Here is a 12,943-nt window from a genome sequence, read left to right on the forward strand (position 1 = left end):
CTAGTAAACAGCTGAGTTTATTTTTTTGTTAATAAAATTTAGATTACATATATTCATTTTTTTTGTTTTATCTGCTGTAATGGCTTTTCTTAGTAGTTTTAACTGTTACGACCATTTTTTAACCAGAATAACAAAAGCTAGTAGATTCCCATTTTTCCTTCCCCACTACTGATGAGGTAAAATAGGCAAAGGACCGGACTTAGCAGCCACAAAAGAAAAGCCAGTAAAAACTGATTTTGTAAGTAAATAGTCATCCTTGGAATAATTTAGAACCAAAACAGTGGTTCAGTGTTATGAAATTGTAAGGGCATTTTCACATGTTCTTGGGCAGAAAAGGGGATTAAGTTAATTCCAAGCTATTGAGATACTGAGAATAATTATATTTTCTCTTGGGATGTTTATAAATGTATGCTCTGATCACTTCCCCAGTATGTGCTGAGGTTTTCCACCTTTTCACTTAGTGATACTCCTCTCAGGGTCAAAAGGTACAGAAAGTAGCTTGTAATGGGCTCGTGCACTTGGCCAAAGCAATCTTGATGGGCGGGGTGGACGGGCAGGGGGTGTTCTTCATCAAGACCCACTAGAATATTTATAGGGATGATCACCTAAGGTGGCTCTGAAAGATGGGCTTTGAAGGGTAACTATTGCTTCATGTGTTAGGCCTTGAAACAGTATGAAGCTAAATATGAAGTTCAAGTTCTTGATTACAGCAGGTATAACACTTTCTCCTAACACCTGGATCAGAAGTGCCCCCTCATGGCAGTGATGGTCGTGGCTTGTGCGCTGTGGCTGACCAGCTCCCTGTCCTGCCCATTTTTCATTAAGAGGTGGCTGTAGTTACAGTGTAGTAATGCGGGAAACTCTCCTCAATTCTGAACATGGTCGATAATGCTGCTGTAAACATCGGGGAGCATGTACCCCTTCAAATCTGTATTTTTGTATCCTCTGGGTTAATACCGAGTAGTGCAATTGACATAATTAAAGGTAGAGAACAAACTGAGGGTTGATGGAGGGAGGTGGGTTGCGGATGGACTAGATAGGTGATGAGTATTAAGGAGGGCACTTTGTCATGATGAGCACTGGATGTTGTATGTAAGTGATGAATCACTGAATTGTACTCCTGAAACCAGTATTGCACTGTATGTTACCTAACTAGAAATTAAATAAAAGTTTGGGAAAAAAAACATCCAAACCTGAACACTAGCTATCCTGTTTTATTTATCTAAATCACTGGTTCTCAACCAGGGTTGATTTTTCCACCCAGGGGACATTTGGTAATGTACAGAGACATTTTCGGTTGTCACAACTGGTTGGGGGGGGGGGTTGGTTTCTACTGGCATCTAGTGGGTAGAGGCGAGGGAAGCTGCTATATACGCACAACACAGCTCCTTACAATAAAGAACTATTGGGTGCAAATGTCAAGAGTGCTAGGTTGGGAAACCACGATCTAGAAGTAGCAAGGCCTTGCTCATAACCTTTGTTCTACAAGAATCATACTTGAGAGTAATTACAGTTAAGGATACTGATTGTCCTGGCTGGTGATTTTACCCATGTTCTGCCAGTCTGGCTAGGATTACTTCTTTATCAGTGGAAAGTGACGGGTGCATAAATCCTTCCAGTTGGTGCCCAAAACATACCCAGTGTATCCTTCGTAATGTATATAGCCCATCTCCTTGATTTGCCAGCATCCACACATCCTCAATGACCTTCCGGCCACTGCTTTCTTAAGACATTGACATTCTTGTTCAGATTATCTTTCACTCCCGGCGCCAACCTCTTTAGCACATTTTTCGGCTATTAGAGTCTTTTCTTTTATGATAGAATTTTTTTAGATTTTTTCATTTCTGCACATTACTTTTAATCCCCTTCGCTGTTGTAATTGTCATTTCCAAGGCTGGCTTCGTCTGACTTCAGATTAGACTGTTTTTATCTTGGTTGTCCTAGCTGTCAGTCCCCTAGTAAACAGTGACAGCAATCTTCTGAACTAGCTGAGGCCCAGTCAAGTGTGGACAGACACATATATCTCTTATCTTGCTGCGGTGTCATTTTCCTGCTTGTCTGCCCTGGTCTCGGCTTGTTTTAAGAACTGCGGTGCCTCTCTCATCTCAGCCTAGGGAGGTATTGCATGGTTTCTCAGAGACAGCTGGGCGCTGCCTGGGGAGTGTTTCCCCCACCCAGACACCAGGGTAATTCTTGTTCACATCTCCCGTGCAGATGGAGAATGGAGACATGAATAATTCACGGTCTGTATATAAGTGATGATACTACCTGGACTGGGACATATTTGTCTTTTGTTCAAAAACCCTTGGTGAAGAGAGGCCTGATGGTGACCTGGGAGAGAGAATGGGGAAGGGGGAGAACTGGACTACAAAAATGATTAAGACAGACTGAAATGGGCCAACAGTCAGCAGCTTGCTCACTTTTGGTGCTCATTGTACTGATTGATGTTCGGATAGTGGACCTCCAGAAATATTATTTACTTACCTTTATGTTCCTGTGATGCTTTGGGACTCAGAGGTCCTATTTGGGTTTGTAATGATAATTAAGTTTATTTTCAGGCCGTGGTTGGTGCTGGGGAGAAGAAATCAGGATGCATTGTGAACTACTCTTACTGTGCTCTCTGGAGAGAAGGGGAAATGAGTATTCTTTCCGTCTCTTGGCTATGGACGGATAAAGTTTGCCCACTCGCAATAGGATAGGAAATGATAACTAGAAACCTCCTGTCTAATCCGGTTTGTAGCAGATAATGGCATGTGGGGTGTAGTGTTCTCTGTAAGGACTGTAAGGCCTTCAGTTGCAGTGGTTCCAGCTGAAGAGCAATAGGGTTTCATCTGTTTTGAACCATCTAAGCATTATTATTCCTCAGGATTAACTGTTTGTCTGTTACAGTGTATAATTATGTTGCTATGTATACACTTGAAGAGCATTTAGAGTGTTTTGAAATATACTATTGAAATGACTTAAAAATATCACTTACCTCCTTAGTTTTAGTTTTAGGACACAGTTCTTGCAAATTCCCTGTCTTCCTCTCTGATCCTAGTTAACTGAAGTTAACTTTTCCTCGGGATAGTTGTTGGTTTCAGTATCTCACTATTTCACGTAACTGTTTTCATAGTGTAATTTTAACACGTAGTCTTTGAATGTCATAAATGCTAAAAGAGTAAAGAAGAATATTGAAAAAGGGGTTAAATGGGCTCATGAAACTCTACCATCATTGTAATCTGATAAAAGAACTCTACATATAGAGATCTTCAACTGTGAATTTTTTTCCAGATTTCCTTTCTTTTTCCTAATACAGCTTATTAGCTTTTAGTCAAATGGGGTTTTAAATAAATAATTATCCTTTATCTTAGAAGTAAAATCATTTCATAGCTCCAGAGCATACTTTTAATGTTAGTCAAGCCCTCTATTTCCTTTTTAATGGATGTAGTAAAGATAAGTGCTTTATTCATAGATTTACGGGTGTAAATCTAAAGCTCTGTGAACTAAATTTCTTATCATGTAACACTTTGATTTTCCTTTTCCATTAACAAATCTCTTTAGAAAATACTAAATTGTTGGAAAACTACTGCTACTTCTTATTTTGCTAAAACCAGGAATGTGTCTTATCTGGGTTTTTCTTAAACTCATGATGAGTAAAAACAAAACAAAAAAACACCAAACCACCCCAAAAAACAAAACTCATGATGACTAAGAGGAGGCCACGCTTGGTTAGTATTCAGCTCCAAATGCCTGTCAGATAAACGTCTGTGTGGAAATAGGATTGGTGTGTAGGAAGAAATGTAGCGATAAATTCAGTGAGTCTCTTGTGTAGTTAGTAATAAAATTTCACTGTTGAACCCTGACCTGAAAGACCGGTTTTCTTTAGTTTAATCAGGAAATGAAAGGAGTTGCTCTAAGTGAACAACCTATGTCAGATACTTTGTAGCATAGAGTAGTATATTTTTTTCTACTGAGTTACAGTTACTTTTTCTGTTCTAAACTTTGAAATTAATGAGCTTGGAGAAAATAAAATCTGTTTCTCAAGGTCCTGTAGAATATATGTTTGTAAATATATTTTCATCCATGACTGGTAATGAAAAGATCGTTGTTTTGTAGCTTTCTTAGGGTTCCCATATAGGTAGCAAAGATGAGGAGCTTTTCTCCTGAGGACACAAGAAGAAATAGACCTAAGTTGTCGAAGAAGAGCAAGAAGAGCAAGAATGTCATTGGCCATCATTGTTTTGAATTGTTCTTCTTAGGGAAAGTACCATTTCCTCCCCTTGAAGATCTTAAGTATTGTTTCAATGGAGTCCATTTTGAAATAGATAATAGGGCACCTGGGTGGCTCAGTCGCTTAGGTGTCTGCCTTCGGCTTAGGTAATGACCTCAGGGTCCTGGGATCTAGCCCTGTGTCAGACTCCCTGGTCAGTGGGGAGTCTGCTTCTCCCTCTACCCCTGTCCCCCCCCCCCCCTCCACTCATGCATGTGCACATTCTCTGTCTCTCAAATATATAAATAAAATCTTTAAAAGGAAAAGAAATAGGGGCACCTGGGTGGCTCAGTTGGTTAAGCATCTGCCTTCAGCTCAGGTCATGATACCAGGGTCCTGGGATCTAGCCCTGCATGGGGCTCGCTGCCCAGCAGGGAGTCTGCTTCTCCCTCTGCCCCTCCCCCTGCTCAAGCACTCTGTCTCTCTCTCCCTGTCTCTCAAATAAATATATAAAATCTTTAAAAAAATAAGAAATTTAAAAAATTTAAAAAATAAATAGATAATAGATGTAGATGAATTTGCATGGGAATTCATCTTTTTCTAACATACATTTCCATCTTAGATATATGTAGGTGCTTGGTAAATTAATGAGTGAATTAAAAAATAACTTTCAAATACAGATGTCAAAATTTGAACAGCATGACTGAAATCTGGGTCCCCGCTCTAACGTGCAAGGAACAGTTTTTGTTATAGTTAATGTTTTCTAAATTGGAACCAGTGAATTTAATCCTAAGAGATGAGCAGAAACAACAAGTTTAAATGGAAAAAAATAAATGGACCTCGATTAATGAAATTACCGATTGATTGCCGGGCTCTCCGGTTGTTAGACATGTTAAAATATCCATAAAGTAGGATAGAATTCTCAGTAATGCCATCACCAGTGTCATTAGTATAGTTCTGTTTTTAATGTAAGACTTGGATCCTTTGCTGAAAACGTTTTTGGGTATTTCACTGGATAATTATTCCAGTTCTCTGTTGCTGCATAACAAACCACTGTAAAGCCTGGTGGCTGACAGCAACAGCTAGAGGCATTTGGGTTGACTGGACGCAGCAGGACAGTTCTTCCTGTCTCTTTCATGCCTTTGCAGTGAGATGGCCTCAGGCCATCTGGACGCTCCCCTGGGCTGTCAGCGGTGCTGGGCTTCTCTCCTTCCCCATGTGCTCTCAGGGCCTCTCCTCGCCACATGGCCCTGCCACAATCTCTCCAGCAGGGTAGGCAGGCTTCCTACTTAGTGGCTTAGGGATCATAAAGACAAGCATTCCAGGAGGGAGGAAGCGGAAGCTACCAGACATTTAAAATATGAAGCCTGGGGGCACCTGGGTGGCTCAGTCAGTTAAGCTCCCTACTCTTGGTTTCCTCAGGTCATGATCTTGGGGTCATGGAATTGAGCCCCGAGTGGGCTCCACACTCAGCGGGAAGTCTGCTTGTCCCTCTCCCTCCCCTGCTGCCCCTCCCCCTTCACGTGTGCACGGTGGGCATTTATGAGCACATGTGTCCTCGTGCACATGCTTGCTCTCTCTCTCAAATAAATAAATAAATGTAAAGAAAAAAAAAATGAAACCTGGTCTGGCATGGTGTAACTTCTCCTGCATTCTCTTTGCAAGTTACCCAACTTAGTTTCAACTTGGGAGGGGACAAGGGTAGGGGCCGGGGGGGTTGTGGGGGGCACTATTTGGAGAGATGAACTACTATAGTATAATATACCGTAAGATACTTCATTTTAGGCTGTACTGTTGAGTAAGTGCTAGTGAGTTTAAGCTTCAATTCTAGGGGTGGTGAGGTCCACTAACCAAGAATCTCTACAAGTGTGTAGTCAGTCAGCAGGACATAGGAAGGACTACACTGCAGAGGCAGGTACTAAAAGCACTTCATTCAGCCCTTCCAGTCTTGATCAAAACTAGGCCAGGCGGTCAGCTGTCTCTCAGTCGAGGAGGGACATTTGGCTCACAGGGGCAAGTAGGCTTCCCTGGGCGGGAACTTGGTGTGGTGGAGTCTCTCTTGCTAGTTCTGCCCACCACCCCAGTATCTCAAGGAGGGTAAAGGGAGCCCTTTCTGGGGTGGGGTTAGTGTTTGGAGGGTGGGTTGGGGAGGAGCTCTCCTATTCTAGCCTCCTTGGCAGAAGCTGTAGATGATGACTATCCCCCACTGACGTGTCAGGGAACTTAGAGATCATCAGGTCTCACCTCTGACCCACGAACTTCATCTCTCTTCCTCAGCACTGTCCTCAGCAAGCTAGAAACAAATCTCTGCTTTTTTCCATAAAGTATAAGACACATTTGGTTCTCCTTTAGGCACTGCCCTTTGGAGTAAGTGTCCACATAGCCATTCAGACTTCACAGGTCCTGATTTTCATCACATTGTTGTTGCAGAACGTGCGAATAGAAGCATTCACCAACTGCAGTGTGCACTGAGAGACGGTGATGTCAGTGTTGGAGAAGGTGCCCTGGATGCCACGTGTGGTAATGGTGTGGAAAATGAGGACCCTGGGATGGCTTGGCATGAACTTCAACACAGCCATGCCGGTGAGTGTGAATGGATGTCAGTCCTAGTCTGAATGACACACTGTGACTATTTTAAGCTCCTCCGTAGAGTAAGGACTCCAGGCTGTCCGCTGCTCTGCAGGTGGGATTTTCTTCCTGAAACACAAATCAGCTGGTACAACTTCCTTGCTGAATATTTTTCCTTTGACTTCGTGGTGCCTATAGGCTGAAGTCCAAAATCCTTTGTATGTCATAGCAATATTTCTTCTTCTTTCTTCTTAAGATGGCTCCAAGCTACCTCTCCAGCCTCATATTTCTATCCTCCTCCCCACTATCCAGCCACATTCTAGTCATAGCAACCTACTCGCCCGGCTTCTATGCTTATGCCATCCCTTCTAACTGGGATTTTTCTCATCCTTTTTTGCTTGGTAATCTTCTGTTCATCCTTCCCAGTGTTAACTCCTCTGTAATGTAAAAACAGGCATGATTAGGTGCTTCCTCTTCTTATAGCACTGTGGATAGCTGTAGATCTACATGGGAACTTATTACATAGTTTTATATCTGTCAGTGTATCTCTCTTGGCCTTTAAGTGGTAGAGCTTTTCTCATGTTTGCCTTTGGATCCCCAGTCCATTGCACAGTTGTTGATACATAAAACATGTTTACACTATGTTTGTTAGATGGATAGAAGCATGAATGGGTGATGATAAGCCATGGATCCATGGGAAGGCTAATGAAACCCATTGTGTTTGCTCTGCAGTCAATCAACTCAAAGCTTTGTTGCGCCAACAGGCAACTAAGGAAAGTGAGGTGTCTCCATCAAGAAGACGAAATGTGTCCCCTCTGGTGTGTATCAACATTTGCAACCTAACAAGACCATTGTCTTTCTAACTATGTTTTTTTTTTTTAAGATTTTATTTAGAGAGAAAAGGCATGAATGGGGGGAGGGGGAAAGGGAGAAGGAGAGAATCTCAAGCAGACTCCACGCTCAGTGCAGAGTCTGACACGGGGCTTGATCTCACAACCCTGAGGTCATGGTCTGAGCCGAAATCAAGAGTCAGACGCTTAACCGACTGAGCCACCCAGGTACCCCTCTAAGTATGTTTTAACTCTACAGTGTCGTTTCAGTAGTATATGTTCTCGACAAATTCTGAGCAGGACATTCTAATAGCATAAAGCATTAAAAGAAATGATCTCCCTTCTGATTATTTTGGCTGAAGAAGAGAGACTTCCATAGCAAAGGGAATCCTGAGTTTTAAATTTATCATTCACTTGAAAAATGCAGGTGAGGAAACAGTTTGCAGAATTTACTTTGCAACTGTTAGCAAATATAAAAGAAAAGGAATACTCTATGGAAAAGAGTAGCTGTTTCTTTTTTACGGGGTCATATCGATATCCTATCATTTTTAGAATTTACTTAATTATAATTATTTCTAGCTGTCCTCTGTAATATTTATTTTGAACGTCAAAGCCAAAGTATATAATCTTGTTCTCCATTTTAAAATACATGGTTACAAAAATGCACAATGTGAGAAGCTATATTTTTTTCTGAAGTTGTTTTTTATTGCCATTGCTTTGACAGACTGAATTATTCCCAACTGAAGCGATGTGGTATGCTAAAGCCTGAGATAGATAGGAGGGGGGATAGGTATGAGGGAAGGATTTGGCCAGGTTTAAATGATCAAAATAATGGTCTAGGCCTTAGGTCTATCTGGGCCTATTACTTACTTTCTAGAAGAATATTATGCCTCACAGTGTTTCTGTAATAATAAGATAAGAGTATATACTTAAAATTCTTTAGAAACAACGCAATCTGACACAAATCTAATGTGTCATAGTAGCAGTAACTACCTTGCATTTTCAATGTGTGCAACACTTAGATGCCAAGGCTCCATTGAAGAAACTGTGGAGACATGTCACTTTACTCACAGCTGAAATGTCATAACCATACCCCCATATTAACACTTCATTCCAGCCTGACACATACTTTCATGCTTGATTCCCACTTCAGAGACATATACTGCATACCCATGTTCAATATTTATGTGGCTATCAATTATAATTTTAATACCTGGCTTCTAGAACGCTCTTTGGCACACAGTGGGTAGAGTACTTTCAAGACTAGTAGATGAAGTTGCTGTATCTGTCGAATGCTCAGGCATGCTCATTAGCATTTTAAAGATACAACCAAGCAGTGATACTACAGAGCTGGTTGAATCTGGGTAGCAGGGGGAGGCTTACCAAGAGCATCATCAGTTCAGCATATGCAGTATATACTTTACAAGTCCCCTACAGGTCTGTTTATATGGAGCTATGTGGAGGGATGCAACTTAGACTCTGAATGTGTATAGCCCACACGGAATGATTACAAGCCATAATGATAATAAGCAGTGTTTGATGGTTTAGAAACACTTTAAATGCACTTTCTTCTTTTTTTTAAAGATTTTATTTATTTATTTGAGAGAGAGAGAGTGACCATGTGAGCAGGAGGAAGAGTAGATGGGGACGGAGAGGGAAGAGGGAAAGAATCTGAAGCAGGCTCTGCATTAAGCATAGAGCTGACTTGGGGCTCGATCTCAAAACCCCGAGATCATGACCTGAGCTGAAACCAAGAGTCAGACGCCCACTGACTGAGCCACACATATGACATACCCGAAACACGTGGCTCTGTTGACAGTGAAACTGAGACACTGTTGAGATGGAGAACATAGCCACGTATTATTACTTATGTTTTTGAAATGTGGCTATCCAGACTATAATAAACCCTTCAAAATATATACAGGTGATTTCATTTTCCACTCAGTATTAGCTTATGGTTTTTGTTTTTTTTGTTTTGTTTTTTTACATAGACTGTCCTGTATGTACCCACAGTAATATTTAATTCTTATTTGCCTATGTTCTGGACCCATTTCTATTAATATAAAATTATTATAATTAATTGCTTTCTATTCACTGTAGAAAATCCATTGTGTTAAAGTTACTTTGGTTTTTAAATTTCTTAAATATGCCAAAAAACAAAACTCTACTTAATTATTCTGCCACGAGGGCGCCTGGGTGGCTCAGTTGGTTGGGCAACTGCCTTCGGCTCAGGTCATGATCCTGGAGTCCTGGGATTGAGTCCCACATCGGGCTCCCTGCTCAGCGGGGGGTCTGCTTCTCCCTCTGCCCTCTTCCCTCTCGTGTTCTCTGTCTCTCATTCTCTCTCTCTCAAATAAATAAATAAAATCTTTAAAAAAAATGAAAAATAAAAAAATAAAAAAATAAATTATTCTGTCACGAGAGCTGGTCCTTTGTTGTTAGGAATTTCTAGCAGACCGAGAAACAATGATCAGGTGTCTCATCTCGAGCTTTCTCTGGGTTCATTTCACTGGTTGACACTCATTCTTCCTCCCTGATTTCCTCTTTTCCTTAAAAAATATCATGGAATGATAAATGATTCTAGAAACCACGTTATAATCATTTGAGGAGAAAGTAAGGTGTACATTAAAGTCAATGCAGGAATGCTGCAGAGGTACAGAGAATTAACACTTTTTCTGAGGTCTATTCACTGGACTCCTGGTGCAAGATAGCTGCCAGTTTCCTGAGGGTCCTGCTTTAGCACCCTAGGCTTGGTGGCTCTGTGCTCCATACCAGCATAGTCTCAAATTGCCTAGGGTCAAAAATCAAAAACCACACTTTGCTAACATACTCCTTTGTGGATAGAATTTTTTTTTTTTTTAAGATTTTATTTATTTATTCATGAGAGAGAGAGAGAGGCAGAGGGAGAAGCAGGCTCCCAAGGAGCAGGGAGCCCGATGCGGGACTCGATCCCAGGACCCTGAGATCATGACCTGAGCCGAAGGCAGACGCTTAACCATCTGAGCCACCCAGGCGCCCTGTGGATAGAATTTTACCTCGTGGACACACCTGGCAGCTAACCCTTGTCTAAAGAAACCCTTCAGTAGGCAGCTGTTCTGCAATTTTAGCTAGCAGTGCTCCCACATGGTGGTTTCTTGAAGAGAGTTGTCCATTTATCTCCCCATTGCTGACTGGGGTGTCACATTTCCAGATGGCTCTGATAGGCAGTTCATCCCAAGCCAGTGAGACTACCCCAGCATTTTTCCATTAGCCACAAACTTTTTATAATCACTTTCACTTTCCATCTTTAAAAAAAAGATATTCATATCCCTGAATCTTCTCTGTCTGTGGAATTTATAGGATAGAGAAATAAATACTATTGGCCACAATGTGATCTACCCTATGTTTATATGACATCAGTACTAAATTGAGTATGGAGGTGGTTTATGGTGGTATTACCTGATTCTTTGCTAAATCCAAACATGCTTAATTTGTTTTTGTTTTTGTTTTTTGCCTTAGAGGTCATCAGAGTATGAGGAAGCCAGTATCCCTACTGTATACAATCTCGTTCCTATCATCAATGACCAGTCTCAATACATTCATCATTTAGAGGCAGAAGTCAAGTTCTGCAAGGTAAATTTCTCATTAAAAATTTAACCATAACTAAATTAAAGTTTCTATTAATGATACCTTATATGAAAACTTGCTATTATTAGTCTTCATGTGTATTGTGAAACATTGACAATTGTCATGTTTACATCTTTGAAAAGACTGATATGTTACAGGGGCTTCCCATGCTGGGGAATGATACTCCTGACCTTGCCATTTCTGATTGCTTCATTTCCCAGTGGACCATAACTGTGTCTAATCTAATATTTTGATAATATGCTCTCTTGTTTCAGAGTTTTTGCTTTCCACCCCATGTTCTTTAGCCCAGCTGATGGGGAATGCTTTGGAATGGTAATACCAGTCACTCTCCCACACTTGTCAACCTAGTGAAGCTCTCCTACAGCAACCAGCAATTCTAAACTGCTGACAAAATCCACTCCATTGTCAGCAAAGGTTCTTACCTTAGGTTTGAATGAGAATGGCCCATGGGGGTACTGATAACAATGATCAAGAAACCAAATGTGTCCTCTGCAGCTTGTAACACCAGAGGCTCATAATGTTTACTTACTCAACTGAGGCAGTTTAGTAAGGTCCTTAATGCCATTGGAGCCTTTATGCCTCTCCCAACTACGTGCTTTGGTTTTCCTTCCTTTTTTTATTCAGTATCAATATATCATATTTTTTACATTTTGGTTCCTCTTCAAAGGTGCAAGACTTCAGAAACCTTTAGACATTTCATGGTTCTGACGTTTCCAAGAAGTTCCCGATCTTAGCATGTCTTTGTTCTTGGAGGATACAATCGTTATTGCACAAGTTTTCTTGGATTACCAAAAAGGCTGAAATAATATCCTAGGATTGATTCCCTTAACAAGCTCCTGTTAATCTCTAAGATGCTATGGAAAAAACTTAAAAGACCTTGTAGGGGAGTTTTACCTCTACCCTCTTAGGGCTTTTGGCTGTGACTTATACTTAACATAAAACAGGGGCGCCTGGGTGGCTCAGTCGTTAAGCGTCTGCCTTTGGCACAGGTCATGATCCCACGGTCCTGGGATCGAGCCCTGCATCGGGCTCCCTGTTCCACAGGGAGCCTGCTTCTCCCTCTCCCTTTCCTGCTGCTCTGCCTACTTGTGCTATCTCTCTGTCAAATAAATAAATAAAATCTTAAAAAAAAAATTAACATAAAACAGATTAACAGGATGAAAATATACACATTTATTTGGTTATTTTATTACTGAAGTATAACTGATAATATATTAATTTTAGGTGTACAACATATTGATTGAACAATTCTATATATTACTCAGTGCTCACCACAATAAGTGTAGTTACCATCTGTCAGAATACATGTTATTACAATATTATTGACTATATTACCTGTCTGTACTTTTCATCTCTGTGATTTATTTATTTTATAACTGAAAGTTTGTACCTCTTAGTCCCCTTTATCTATTTCACCCATCTCCCTACCCACCTCCCCTCTGACAACCACCAGTTCTCTATATTTGAGTCTTTGTTCTTTTATTTTGTTAGATTCCACATACAAGTGAAATCATACAGTATTTGTCTCCCTCTGTCTGATTTATTTCACTTAGCATGGTACCGTTTAAGTCCACCCCATGTTGTCACAAATGCAAGATCTCATTCTTTTTTATGGGTGAGTAATATTCTATTCCATATATATTTGTTTATATGTATACGTACACACACACACATCTTCTTTATTCATTCATGTATCGGTGCATATTTGGCTGCTTCCATATCTGTA

At 40.7% G+C, this 12,943-nt stretch overlaps 1 protein-coding gene across 18 annotated transcripts in view; it reads left to right on the forward strand.

Annotated features, from left to right (window-relative positions):
* The window catches only part of SDCCAG8 (SHH signaling and ciliogenesis regulator SDCCAG8), a 232,811-nt gene that overhangs the window by 6,218 nt on the left and 213,650 nt on the right, over positions 1–12,943 (forward strand). For 16 of the 18 annotated variants that reach the window (XR_010412363.1, XR_008506297.2, XR_010412366.1 and 13 more), the window contains exons 2-4: positions 6,623–6,775; positions 7,493–7,578; positions 11,089–11,202. Coding sequence is in view for 6 of the 18 variants with exons in the window: in XM_045877577.3 (XP_045733533.1) it covers positions 6,623–6,775; positions 7,493–7,578; positions 11,089–11,202 (353 nt within the window). In the remaining 12 variants the exon portion in view is untranslated. The remainder of the gene's footprint in view (positions 1–6,622; positions 6,776–7,492; positions 7,579–11,088; positions 11,203–12,943) is intronic. The other 2 variants (XR_010412369.1, XR_010412370.1) reach the window with 2 other exon arrangements.

The sequence above is a fragment of the Mirounga angustirostris genome, unplaced genomic scaffold (assembly GCF_029215605.1).
Source record: "Mirounga angustirostris isolate CCGP_5_RB_7025 unplaced genomic scaffold, mMirAng1.0.hap1 SCAF_6, whole genome shotgun sequence".
Taxonomy (NCBI): Eukaryota; Metazoa; Chordata; class Mammalia; order Carnivora; family Phocidae; genus Mirounga; species Mirounga angustirostris.